This window comes from Callorhinus ursinus, unplaced genomic scaffold, assembly GCF_003265705.2.
Source record: "Callorhinus ursinus isolate GAN/ISIS: 27379988/994484 unplaced genomic scaffold, GSC_fseal_2.0 scaffold11, whole genome shotgun sequence".
Taxonomy (NCBI): domain Eukaryota; kingdom Metazoa; phylum Chordata; class Mammalia; order Carnivora; family Otariidae; genus Callorhinus; species Callorhinus ursinus.
The window spans coordinates 57,662,350-57,675,891 of record NW_027397073.1 but is presented as its reverse complement, the minus strand read 5'-3'; the positions used below and the strand labels follow the sequence as shown (position 1 = coordinate 57,675,891).

General features: G+C 41.5%; 1 protein-coding gene across 5 annotated transcripts in view; it reads right to left on the bottom strand.

Moving 5' to 3' along the window:
• PTPRM (protein tyrosine phosphatase receptor type M) overlaps positions 1-13,542 on the bottom strand; it is an 817,256-nt gene that overhangs the window by 147,695 nt on the left and 656,019 nt on the right. For 4 of the 5 annotated variants that reach the window (XM_073898514.1, XM_073898515.1, XM_073898516.1 and 1 more), the window contains 2 exons: positions 11,985-12,059; positions 6,791-6,978 (listed from right to left, as the gene is read on the bottom strand). In XM_073898514.1, coding sequence (XP_073754615.1) covers positions 6,791-6,978; positions 11,985-12,059 — 263 coding nt within the window. Of the gene's footprint in view, positions 1-6,790; positions 6,979-7,680; positions 7,693-11,736; positions 11,764-11,984; positions 12,060-13,542 lie in introns of all 5 variants that reach the window. The other variant, XM_073898518.1, reaches the window with a different exon arrangement.

Sequence of the window (13,542 nt, the reverse complement as noted above, 5' to 3'; positions counted from 1 at the left end):
GCTCAGGCAAGGCGCGGGGGCCCGGCAGTGGGGCTGGAGAGGGAGGGGTGGGGTTGAGGACGGTGGGGAGGGGGAGCATTCAGGACTTGTAGGCGGCTGATGTGGCAGTGAGGGCGAGGGAGGGGGCAAGGACCGCTATGCTGAGCCTCCCAGGCCAAGTTAGTGGGCGGTGACCCCATCCGACTGACCCCAAACACCCATGAGGTCAATGAAAGCTAGGACGCAGGCACGTTTGCAGTCCCTTCTGGGCCGGGTCCTGTGACTAATGGCATCTGACACTAAAAGCATGTTAACAAGTGGGAAAAGTACTCAACTTCTCCCAAGGTAGAAAATTCTAACCACCAGCTTCCAAATGGAAACCAGACAGTTGACCAGAGGTGCTTGAAACAAGCTGGTAAATGTCTGTGGCCATCAACTCTCATCAAAGGGAAGACACACTGTTGTAGGAAACAACAATTTCTAACCAAATTTTCTTAAGTTTGAGCTTGTACGTGGTATCATCAGGGGCATGGGCAAGAGACAACTGAATTAAAAAACCAGCTAACACATAAGAGGTCCTGAAAGCAAGCACGACAACATGGAGCATGCTAATAAAATAGAACAGACAATTTTTATATTTGCAGTTTAGAAAAAAACCCAAGGACTCATCGTAAAACCAACTCTTTCTACTGCATTATTTAAAAGCATACAGAAACTTCTTTCTACCAAGAAAGTATCTATAAACACATGCGCTTGACTTGCCCCAAATAGCTTGAGCAACTTCAAAATTTCAGATAGAAGTTGTTATCATTTTCTCATGGACCAGCTCTGCATCACCATAATAATTAAAGGAAAAAACATGTCAAACCTCACTTGGCTGCTACAGCTACTGGAGGCACAGCTGTTGTGATTCTTAACGCATTTACAGCGCCTGCCAATGCTCCCTCTAGCTCCGCATCCTTAAGCTTTCAATGGTTTTGCTTTGTTTGTTTTGTATCCTGTGGAACAGAAAATAACCTGCACTGATTGTGGCAATTGATTGACTCAGCTGGTGCCTCAGAATATGAAATGGGAACTGAAAAGCACATCTGAAAAGTGTGTGGGCTTGAGGTGAGCAGGAAGGGGCTGCCTCCACCCCGGACTGCGTGCAGAAGCGTGGAACCAGCTGTGTCAGGCAATGGTTCTATCAGCTAAGTAACACAAAGTACCTTTTATTCTGCCTGCCTCTCCCTCTGTTTTCAGGGAGTGCACTGTTCTGAAAACTTTTTGAGAAGTATGTACAGTTCTCCCTCTGTCAGCTAGACTCCAGCAGCAGGGAGGCAGGCAGCCCCAGGGAGGGCTGTCCTCCCAGGCTCTGGGGCTGTCCCCTCTAAGGATCCACATCTGTCTTCCCTGGCCTGTCCTGTCCAAAGGCAACTGCACCTGAATAAGGAATTGTACCTGCAAGGTCCACAGAGTGGAGGCGGGTTTCTTTAACGTTTCGTTGGCTTCCCTGAGGTGGGAGGCAAGTAAGCAAAAAACAGATGTTGAAGGGCAACTGAGATGTTTTAATAATAATTCCTTCTTCACTTGCTACAAGTTGGTCAAATATGAACAAAAGCGCCAAATGTTAACAATTGTGCTCCATTTAACAAAATCGGCTATTTTGTTAAGAAGGGAAAATATCTAATCCATACATTTTTAAAAGACTTACAAGGGCTACCAGGAGATAGACATGTTTTAAAGACAATCCAGGGTTCAGAAAAATGCATAGGTTGTACTTAAGCCTGAAGATTTTGGGATAACATCTTCAATTTCCCAGTTTCAATTGAGTCGAAAAACAGTCTCCATGTTCAATTATAAAATCAATCACCAGTGCTTATACCCTTGAGAAATATACAGGAGAAAAGTAAGTGGGATGAGAATACTTTCCTAAATATATTTAGATATATATATGTATACACTCATTTTTTTTTCCAAGAGCAGGCTGCAAAGCGTTACTTAGGTTTAAAAGTTTTAGCTCCAGTAATTGGAAAATAAATTTTTGTGGCCCAGAGCAATACCATTAGCTAATGAAACAGTGCCATCTGTGTTTTTCGGGATGCCCTAACTGGGAGTAGTTTTAAAGTGCTGTCCTTCCTTTCTCTTCATTTTACAGTGATAGTAAAATGTGTTCTTTCAGAATTAAGCAACTGTGGTCCTACATTAAGATTAATGTCTTTTCCACTTGGATCCCCAAAGGGACTTCGAATCACTCATAAAATAGAGAACGAGAGAAGGCCTTCTGGGGACCCCAGAGGGGGAGAGATTTGCTCTCCAACCCCGCAGGGTCCCCGCTGAGGCTCCCTGGGGCAGTGACAAGTGACAGGGCACAGGACACCCGTGTCTAGAATGGGGCCTGTCAGTTCAGGGAGGAGCAGGAGAGTTACTGTGACTCCACGGGACAAAGGCCCAAGTCTGCAGCAGGGGGTCGGGGGGGGGGGTGGGGGGGAAGGATGGCTCAGTCCTACCTCGTGTTCCTCCTGGGGAAGGATGGCTCAGTCCTACCTCGTGTTCCTCCTGCGAAGCTATCTTTTTTTCCTCCCATTTTTGATAAACCCACAGATGTTCCCCAAGGGGTTAGCACAGACTGCTCTTTGCTCGTTGGGAGAAAGAACCAGCTCCTCTTCTGTAGCAACGTAAACAAACTTGCCCTTTCTGCTCGTCTTTCTCCCGAGATCCCTGATTCACTCTCTGATGACAACCTGCCATTTTCTGTTCAATTCAGCATGTTTACTTTTTTATTGTGATTCATGTCTGAGTTTCTTTTGAATCAAATTACTGCATTTCCCTGGTGAGATATGCCATATGACGATCTTGTTAGAACAAAATCAAATATAAAATTTGCACTCAGTGCTGCTCAGCCTCGTCCCCACCACATGTTTTCCCTTTGGTTTGGACACACTTCTGGCGGCTACTTGAACGGTCATGAATCCTTCCAGTGCTTAGGACAATTTTCAGACATTTCTGTCTTGGAAAAGATAGACGGGTTGAAACAGTGTCAACAGAGAGAAAGTCACTACTGGGGCTGGTTTTCCCTAATACACATGGATTGAAGAAAACCAGAAAGACCAAGCAATTCATTTTGGCGAGTCACAGCAGCAACTGGAGACTTTCTTGACATTTTATTCTCAGAGATATAACATCATTCATTGTTTCAGTGAATCCTGAAGCCAAGCATTCCATAGATTTTTTTTTTTTTTTGAACGGGAATGGAGCAGTGTAGTTCATATTACACTTTTCAGTGAATAGTTTCCCCCTCCCCTGTACTTTGCTGATTATCTTTCAAGCAATTTCTGTGTGCCTCATACAAATAATGTTTAACAACTAGGTTGTGCTAAACAGTGCAGGAATGAGTCTCCATCCAAATACAGGAGAGACTCATGTTATCTGAGTCTTTCTTCAGCTCCCACGGCTTCCAGAGTGGCGTTCAAGCTTCTTGTTGGGATGCTTTGTGATCAGAGCCTAACTACCCGTGACCCCCAGCCCTTCCTAGGATCCGGCACACAGCACTACCGCCATTTTGGAGTACACCTCATTCTCTAGCTTTTGTGTCTGCCTAGAATCTGCCCTCTTCCATTTCCTGGCCAACTCCCACTCACTTTTTTCAAGAAAAGAGTCATCCTCGCTTAGTCTGGTACCCCAGACTAGCCAACGTGCCCCCAGGGGCCTTGAAAGGACAGCTGCGAATCTCACTTGTGGGGTTTAAGCGCACCTGCTGTAGTCCCTGTATGGCTGCTTCCTCCAGGGGCGTGAGCTTCCGGAGGCTGAGGGCGGGGCAGGAAGTTCTCCATGTCCCCAGCACCCAGCAGTGCCAGATTCACAGCACCTGCTTAACATACGCTGGCGAATTAACGAGCATAGCAACTTGTTAAATTAACCACCTCTCCTCCATCTTTTGTTGCCAAAGACACCCTAGAACTTTTAAAAAAAAATAAACAGTATTTGGTGGTCTATAGTCACACCATCCCCTAGGACTTTCCTAATTTAGATATGAAAATATTCTTTTAGCAATAAAAGGTGACAGCATCTATTTTGAAATACTTAGTTTCTCAAACGCTTTGTCCACAGAATCAAACCTACCTACTCATTTAAGTTACCTTTTAATGGGGACTTTGGATGATACATGATACATGGTAAGGAAACCACTGAGTATTTTGGAGGAAACAAAAATGTACTGAGCCATAGCGTGACTGGCTCATTCTATCCTCAGAGTGCTGAACACAAGAAATGACAGAGATGAACTGAAACCACAAAATGACACAATCTCCCTGTAAAGAACACGGTGTGAACTTTTCTCTTGGATCTTATTATAACTTAGTATTTTTCTCTTTTACTGGTTAACATTTCAACTAAATGCCAGATTCAATTCTAGCACTTATGATGCTAAATGAGGTAATCCCCACAACAAGTTTCTGAGGTTGACACTATAGGTATTCCATTTTATGGATGAAGAAACCAAGGCCCAGACAGGGTAGACAGTTTGCCCAAGGTCACACAGCTAAAGAGATGCAGAGATGAGCTGGAATACAGGCAGTCTGGCCCCAGAGCCTGTGTCCCAAACCACAGTGAGATTCACACTGCACCAGGCAGCCAGGGCACTCCTGACTTCCGGTGTGGATTAAATGAAAGGCTGCACACTCAGCCGCATGGTTCACAGAGGTGTGTGTGGAGTACTAGGATTATCCCCTACAGAACCTTCCATTTCATAAGTCTCCTCGTAACACCTCCCTGTTTGTTCCTGCTTTCCTCTCTAGTGTATGTGATTTTTAATTTCTTTCCCTTTCTTCTTCTTCCCTCTTTAAAAAACCCAACAAACTGATAATGGTTTTGGTGTTTAAAAGTATTTATCCCCCCACCCAGTTTATAGAGATGTAACTGACACATAACATTGTGTCAGTTTCAGTTGTGCAATGTGATGATTTGATACATGTATATATTACAGTCCTCTCTGACCCACTGAATAGCTAGAATGAGAAAGAGTTTCTTGAAATGTAATTAATTAATATAACATTTTATTTCAGTATAACAACCTTAATAAATCATCAATTATAAACTGCTTCAAATGAGTATAAACTGTTCTAGTTTGCACTTACAAGTCATACTTCTTCAGGAGATATGAATGGGAAATGATTTTTTTTTGTATTTTTTCAAATATGCCTCATCTATAGTGTGTTATAGGAAGTCTTGAGGTATTTTTATATAGTCCATGAAAAATGGGACTCAGGTGATTTTATGAATTGTATGAGCCTATAACTAATCTCTTTGACATTAACATCTTTAATAAACATTTGAGTAATACGTGCATTCAGAATATGGGATAGAACTAAGACATCATCTCTATTCATTAGGCTTATATTTTTTCACTAACCTAATTTTGTCTTTCATATGATATTAATGCTTTTGGAAGTCTTACTCTTAATCCTATTAACTCCTAAGCTAGCCTTTAAAAGTGCACGAGGAAACACGCAAAGGCAGTCAGTTTCACTGACTAACAAGCTAAATTGTTAAAGGTAGATCTAAGAACTTTGGGGTTGCTAAAATGCAGAACTTTATCTGAAAATATTGCCTGGACTGAAATCCAACCCTCGAGGTCCAGTTTCCTTGGCACAGCAGGCTTCTGAGCTCAGGTCACTGGCAACGCTCATGTTGCCAAGTTGCTAAGGAGGATGCTCATGTCAGCAGAGTGTGTGTCTGTCCATTTGTCCGCATTGGCCTAAAGACCCAGTCTTAAAAGCAGCCAGGGCTCAGCTCTGACTGCTATAATGAAATCTCTGGCGATTGAGCTCAGAAGTGGGGCTAAACCCAAGACAACACAGCATCTGGGGCATGAAATGAAGTATCATCAGTGTCCCCGAGGGGGGAAAGCAGCAGAGTTTGAAACTTGTGGGGTACAGAGGTGGTAGAACTGATTTCTAAAATACTCTTAATTCCAGACAAAATGTTTCCCAACTGTGAGCTGGTTAGGGAGATGTAGTATCGCAGACACATTCTAAAATGGCCAAAACTCCTTATCTATGTGATCTTGTTTGTACTGTATGCAAGTTACTCCTTTTTTCTCCACCAATGCATGTGAACTAATTCTATTGAATAAGGTAAAAAGAGAGGTCCACCCCCGCTATCCTCCTCCCCCTCACCGGCCTCAGCCGCACGCACACACACTCAAGTGATGGGATGCTTCTCTGAACCTTACTTCTTCAAATCAACTAATTCTCTCTGGTTCTTGAACGACTTTCCAACAGAATCAGCTAGGGACTGAGGTGGTAAAGTGAGGCCTACATTTTAGAGAAGGTGAGAGAACATCACTGTGCCTGCAAATGTCCCCGGAAGCTGCCCGCACTAGATCCCAGGACAGCTACGCGCTCTGGGCCGGCAGGACAGCGGCTGTCATGGCCGTGACACTAGCCAGCCTCCTTTCCTGGGGCCTAATCACCACATGACATCACTGGTTGGTCTATAATTGTTTTAAGTGGACAGTTTCTTCCTGGATAACTACCACAACATTATTAGGATCTAACATCAGACTTAATTATAGAAGAAGCCAAGAAGCGTAATCATGAATGGGGAAAGAGCGTGCTTGGCCTCTGTTTCATGGCATATTTATGAGGACGAACGGAAACGGTGAAGTGGTCCTCCTTTTTCCATTTTACATACATTACCTTTCCAGAAAGGAGTCTCACAGCCAGATGGAAATAGGTCTCTTTCTGGCAGCATCCCTGGGGTCCTGCCGGCTGGCTGCAGGAGTTGGGAGCCCAGTCCCGGGCATGGCGCCCAGGAAGGTGCTCGTGCTCACCTCGTATTCCTCCTTGAAGCCGTAGCCCTCGGCACACTTCATCTGCGTAATATGCTGGAGCAGGTCGGCCACCCGGATGGCGGGGTGAAGCTGCCCGGTCTGGTAGGGCACGTCGGCCGGCTCCCGCTTCTTGTAAGTGTGTGACTGCACCAAGCTGCTGGTGTCGCTGGCCATCGTGTGGCTTTCGTCTAGGAAAAGAAGGCCATGGCGGGCATGAGGGAGGACCAGTGGGCTACGTGGGGGTCACTGAAAATGCTCAGAAGCTGCTGCTGACATCCCCTCCACCTACGGCTCCAACAACCCCCACAGTGGCTCAGCGAAAAAGAAGTTAGATGTTTAGAAATTTAAATGGGGTTGGCAATACTGATAGGAATGAGGCAGAAATCGTTGTTTTTACAAAGCAGTCCAAACGATATATTGCTTTTACAAAGCTAGTTGGTAGGAACCCTTTAGCCTTTGGGCGCTCAAGTTTATAGAAGTTTCGGTCTGAAACTTCACCAAGGCCTGGCACAAAACCAGCCTTGTCTTCTTCCGAAGAGTTGTTAACTAGCTTGTATGATGAAGTAAATAAACTCCGTACAAATGTTCTGTGAGCAAAATAAAAGTGGACAAAATGGGTTGGCTTATAAAGCTAGCAACGGAAATGCGGACTTGACACATGAAATCCAAAGACAGTGGAAACAGAAAACGGATGAGGAGTCACTTGCATGCTCCAGTGTCAGAAAGCTTGACAGAAGGTTGTGGACCAGCACATGACACATGGAATGTTCTACGAGAGCTTACATGCAGGCTGACACACAGCAGAACCAGCTGGCTTTGTCAGAATCTACAGATAAGACACACACTCCCATTCCCTCCACACCTTTCCATGGGCGAATGGGGGAACTTACCATTTATTGGCACTTTTAAGAAGGTACATATCAGGAGAAAAAGAGGAGGAGAAAAAGGAAACAGGGCATAAGCAATAGTACTGTGTGAATAATTACAGGTAGTTTTTATTCTGTGCTTTACTTTTATAGTTAAGTTTTCTATCTGTAGGTGATCAGAGGTCAAAGCCTCAATCCTCCTATCACCTTAGGATGGGGGTGCGTTATTTAAGCACTCAAAAACAAAAAGGAGGCAAAAATAGTATCATAATTGCTTTTCATCCCCCATGAACTAAGTAATGACTAAATAAGTCTTATTTGTATTCGACACATTTTCTCATTTAAATTTCTTGAACACGTCAACCAAATTGTACTATAAAACTAATGTCAAAATTTGGTCAAATAAGCCTAAAGAGGCTGTATTTTAATGGAAGACTCCTAGTACATTAGATTAATGAACTGCAGAAATTGTAGCTATTAAAAAATGTCTGATGCAGGAAGGTGTTATTAGATTAAGAGTTCCACGTACTACAGGTTAGCTCATTATAATGCTGAATCCCTTTAGCTGTTTTGTGATTGAGGATATGTCTCATAAAATGTAATGCTAACTTCACTTAAAATGAGAATGCTAAATCAAAATTGATTTCAGGTATAATGAATTAAAACATATATACAAAAGGATATGTTCATTTAAAAAAAAAAATGACCAGATTGTTTATCAATAGGGAATTCAGCTATGGGTATTCTTTTTTTTTTTAACTGAGAGATTCAGCTCCAGAGGAAATTTCATTCAAGGGCACTCAGTTGGCTGGGCCTGGTTTTCAAACCTTAGTTCTATCTGCATCGCAAAGCACCTGGGGATGCATGGTATGGAAGGTGGTACACAAGTGTGTAGCTATGTTGCTGTTGCTGAAATGGCACCTGGATCACTACAAGGTGGCTAAAGACACAAAGACAAAATAAAAAGGAGTGGTACGTAGATTTCATGATTTTGGTTTTCATTTGGATTTGCTTTGAAATTAGCAATTCAGATGTTCCCATTCTATTAGAACAGTCACAAATAAACCGGGACATTTTCATATCAGATTTGCTTGCTGGCAACTGCCAAGCTCATAAAGTGGGATACAGGATCCCTGCTGAAGGACAGACTCTATGGAGCTTTTAGCTACTCCAGCAGGAAGTTCTATTCTTTATATTAAAATAAATGGAACATTAATTAGTTTCCCCCCTGTGCCTCTCTCATTCTCTCCATTTTGTACCTTTTGGGATGAATGTAATTAAATGCCCTCCATTGTGGACTGACCTTCTAAACTTCCCCTAAATGAATCATCTGGGCCTTTCTTGTGGAGACACCGCAGCCTGGTAGGGCTCTGGTCCTAGGGCTAGGCGTTCTTGGAAGGTTTAATTCCCAGAGTGGCCAGCACTGTTACCACCGTACTGATCACGCCCCGCTGCATTATGATCTCCACCTCATTACTAGTGTGAAGGACCCGTCTTAAAGCATTTAAACACTACCGAGGCCATCTAAGAAAGGAGAGCTATTATCGAGTACATAGATATCAAAGAGGGAATAGAAGGCTTCTCGTGCCATCTGTGGTATGAAACTGGGTCACCCACACTATTAGAAATTCTTGATGCCATCAAAATTAGTGGTTAATCAGTTTGCTCTGACTTAAAAAGAATAATTACTGATAAAATATATCATTTGACATTGATTTCCTATATTGGTTTAAAAATTACCAACAATTTTTTCAATTAAAAATTATGCCTAGGAGGAAATCAGAAACAAAGCTTCTCACTAACAGTTCTGATGGTTTTTGGAGAACTGCGAATTAATTCTACCTATATTCTCTCACAGACTATCTTCAATTCTCAACAAACAAGCTGAAAAATCTAGAATTGAAATGAATGCTATGTTTCTGAGGGGTGTGGGGTGTTCCATCTATTTATTAAGCAATATCAACATCTATCAAAATTTGTCTATCAATATCTATTTATCTGTATCTATCTATCTATCTATCTATCTATCTATCTATCTATCTATCCATCTATCTATCTCCCTCTCTCTCTCTCATTTTTTTGGCAATAAAAATGACATAAAGGCATACTAAAGCTCTATACCTTAGGCTAGGCACCTTAGCACATAAGCATAAAAGGAGATGATAATACAGGATTTAAGGGTGCTGAGCTCCAAGTCACAGCAAAACGTTCTTGTCTGTATAAATTGTTGATAGTGCTGTTCCCCAAAAGTGCCAGAGTAGATGTATGTCCAGCTTATCATCTTCCCATGGTGTCAAGGGATCACCTCATTAATCCTTACTATGCAATATAGAGATTCACATCTGCACCAAACACCGTGGGAGGAACAGTTCCTAAGAACCACCATTTGCTGTGTTGGTACATATATAAGCCAGACATGATAACAGTTATTTGTCAATCTGGCTGACTTATTTTTCACAGATGTGCATCATTTTTGCTACTTGAATTGTCTGTTCAAGTGATTCCCTTTCGGTAGAGAAGCCTAACCAAGTTTAAAAGATGTCCTTAGTGTTCGTACTAACAAAGCAGCGACTTTAAAAAATGATATTTGTTTAATGAGCTTATCTTAATCCTGCTGTGCAATCTGAACATTTTCTTCCCTCTGACAATGCATGTCTTAGCCCTCCCCACTCCAGCTCCCCCAAGGTCAGAACATCTACTAAAGGAGCTGCAGACTGAATGCCACAGCACACAAAGAAATCACAAATCTTTGCCTATCAAGAGGTTCTGCAAATGTCATCTGCATGTAGATTACTTTGTTCGGGTGCCTAAAATTAGCCTGTGCCCCTTACTTATGAAAAGAATAAAAAACCAGCCTTTTCCCCATATAGCTGGCATGAAAAGGGGGAGAGGGCTTTAGTGAGCTGTGTTCATTTTTGTGAACCCCAAAAATCTGGGTTTATGTCCATTCTTACACTTCTGTCTGAGTTCACTTGTAACTCAGGCAACAAACTTGCTCAAGCCCTGAAAACATCGTAAGAAAAACAAATCGCCCTAATCTACAAAAATCATAACAACTTAGAGAAAAGAGAAGCACAGGGGGAAAAATTATGTTGCAAAGATATCAACCCTTGTAAAGAGAATTAGGAAGCAGAAGTCAAACAGCTGAGGATGGAACTTTTGCTACAATGAATTGGTATATACCTTGAAGTCGATTGTGTTGTGCTCCTTCTCGGTAAGGTTAGTAGTAGAAAGAGAACACAGCCGTGATACACTTGGGTTATTGATGCATCTCAAATGCAACAGCAGCTCATGCTTATTTGGTTATCAGAGCCAGGTAATGCCATTTCTCCAGAACCTTCTTACACTGGACAAATGGGATTTTTTTTGGCTCCCCACGGGGAACATTTTATATTTTCAATGCATTCTGCCCTACTGGGCTAACATTTTATTTCATTTCTAGTGACATCTGACACATAATAAACCATGTGATTATAAAGTGCCATCTTGTCACTTTGCTGCTGAGAACATCAGCTCCTTTGAAATTCCACTGTGTGACAGACATTTTGGAATGCTGGGGGTGCCCTGAATGGCTCTGCGAAGGGGGGCCCAGACTCTACTGTGATCATTTTTCTGCATAACATTTGGCATAATTAGAAAAATGCTATTTTTGAAATTGAAGTTTTTAGAGCTTAGTGATAAGTGAAAATAATAAGAAGCGATTTTTACTTTTATGACTGTCACATTACCGAATTCAGCTCTTGGAAGTACACAGCAGAGTGATGACATACTGTGTTTTCCCTTGGGATCAAATCTGACTTTAAATTCTGAACACAGAAAGGGAAAATACTAGAGCCGGGTTTGCTCATTTGAATCTTTTGGTAGCATTTCCAACATACACCAGGCAAACCCTTCTTATCAATGGAGACTGTTTGGAAAGTCTTTTTATTATCTATGCCCTTCCCCCAGGCCACCCACAACCCCCTTGTCCTGCTTACAATCCCTGTGTCATACAGAACAGAACTCCAGCCTCCTAGAGAGTGGCCACGGACTTTCTAAATTACTCCTGCAGTAAACTGTGATAAAGGGAAATGTTCTCACCTAAAATTGCAGTTGGCACAAATGGGTCTGTCATACATCATAAGCAGGTCAATGCAGAGAAAGTAAAAAGAGAAAGAACAGTAAATGATTGATGAAAGGCCCCCCACTTTTCCCGCAGAAAGCCATAGAAAGCATTGGGTTACAACACATCAAACGTATCAAGCATCATGGACAGCAAAGTGAGAGCACGGATTGATTCTGATTGCTAAGGGGTTATGGATGGATGGAACAACGGAAAAATCTGTTACCTGGGTAGTAAGAATTGGGCACCGATGTGCTCAGTGTATTCGTTTTCATTGTAAAGGACGAGGGTGAAGACACAGCTGTAAATGAGAGAAGGACTAGTCAGCAATGGCAGAGAGGCAGTACCTGAAAATACAGCCCTCCGAGGTCACTCAGAAGGACACCGTGCTGGTAGAGACTTGACTGAAGAAACGCCAGACATCTACTGAAGTCTATGTGGTAAATACTGTCATTCCCTGCTGTCTCCAGGGAATCACTTGTACTTTAGGGGACAAACACCCTTTTATCACTTAAAAGATTTCCTTACTCTACAAATGAAGAAAAATCCTCATAACCTCTGCCGCCATTTTGAATCGAGAAATTCATTAGACTTCTATCTATTTTGACTTCTAGCCTTTGTTTGTAGAATTCTAGTATCATGCCAGCGGTTTTTTGTTTTTTTTTTTTTTAATAACCAAGGGTATGAGGAGGTGTCTACACATGGATTTTGGAGAATTTTCTGAAAGTCAATGTTTTCACAGTTTGCTAACTCCTCTCTTTCCTCCTATTTTGGATATTCTGAGAGCTTTCTATAAGGTTATGACCTGGCTTACGAAAAATAAAGGTGATGTTTCGTGTGCACTATATTTAAGGTGAAAGCTGCATGCCTACATATTGTTCTATTAGTCTTTTCAGTCTTTTTAAAAATGCACATTTTTCAGTCCTCTGAAAGACTCAGGATTTAACTATTAGACCTTTTCTCCCTCCCTGTTATTGGGAGGGAAAGTCGACCCCATCCAATTAATCTGATTTCTTTGAAAGTGGGTACTTCCTTTTTAAAAAGTAGTTTGTGAACTGTCTTCAACATCTTAATTGATTAGTGCTTTAAAATCACTTTAATTTCATTCAAGTAATAAGGATAAATAATTTGAATGTGTTCAAGTGTTCAAGTTGGTTAAGTGTAAGTCTAAATCTTAACTTTCTGATGTAGTTATATGATTTATTTGATGCTAAAGTTCCAGATCAGGACACTAATACTCAATTACATCATTTTATTATGGGAAGAAGTACCAAATCCCTGTGGATATTGTATGTTATCTTTATTCTGACATGTTAATGTATTTTAGCTCTCCTGGAGAAGTTCTTCTATGACAGTGTTTTTTTTTAACCACTGTTTATTTTTTTTTTAAATGTAGGATTAATAAATGACACACCAAGAAGCAGAACCCAGGCTGGTTGTCATTTATAAGATATTTTTCTAAAATAAAGAGGTATCATATTTATAATGCATGTTTATGGTAAACTACCAGAAAAAAGAGGGTAATTGATGAAAATAAGAACAAAAAATCTGAGTACTTATAAAATGTGCTAGGGTCAGCAAGAAGAATGTCTATTACCTGCAGACATTTTTATGTCACTGGCAAAAGTGTGCAAAGCAGATACAAAATAGCTATGTTTATTTTCACCCTTTTAAAATATATTTTAAATACTTTTGTCTGTAGTATAAAAATGAAACCCATTCCTACTATACATATTTATTTTTCCCCTTTGTATAACATATTAAAAGAAGATGGTACAACTCCC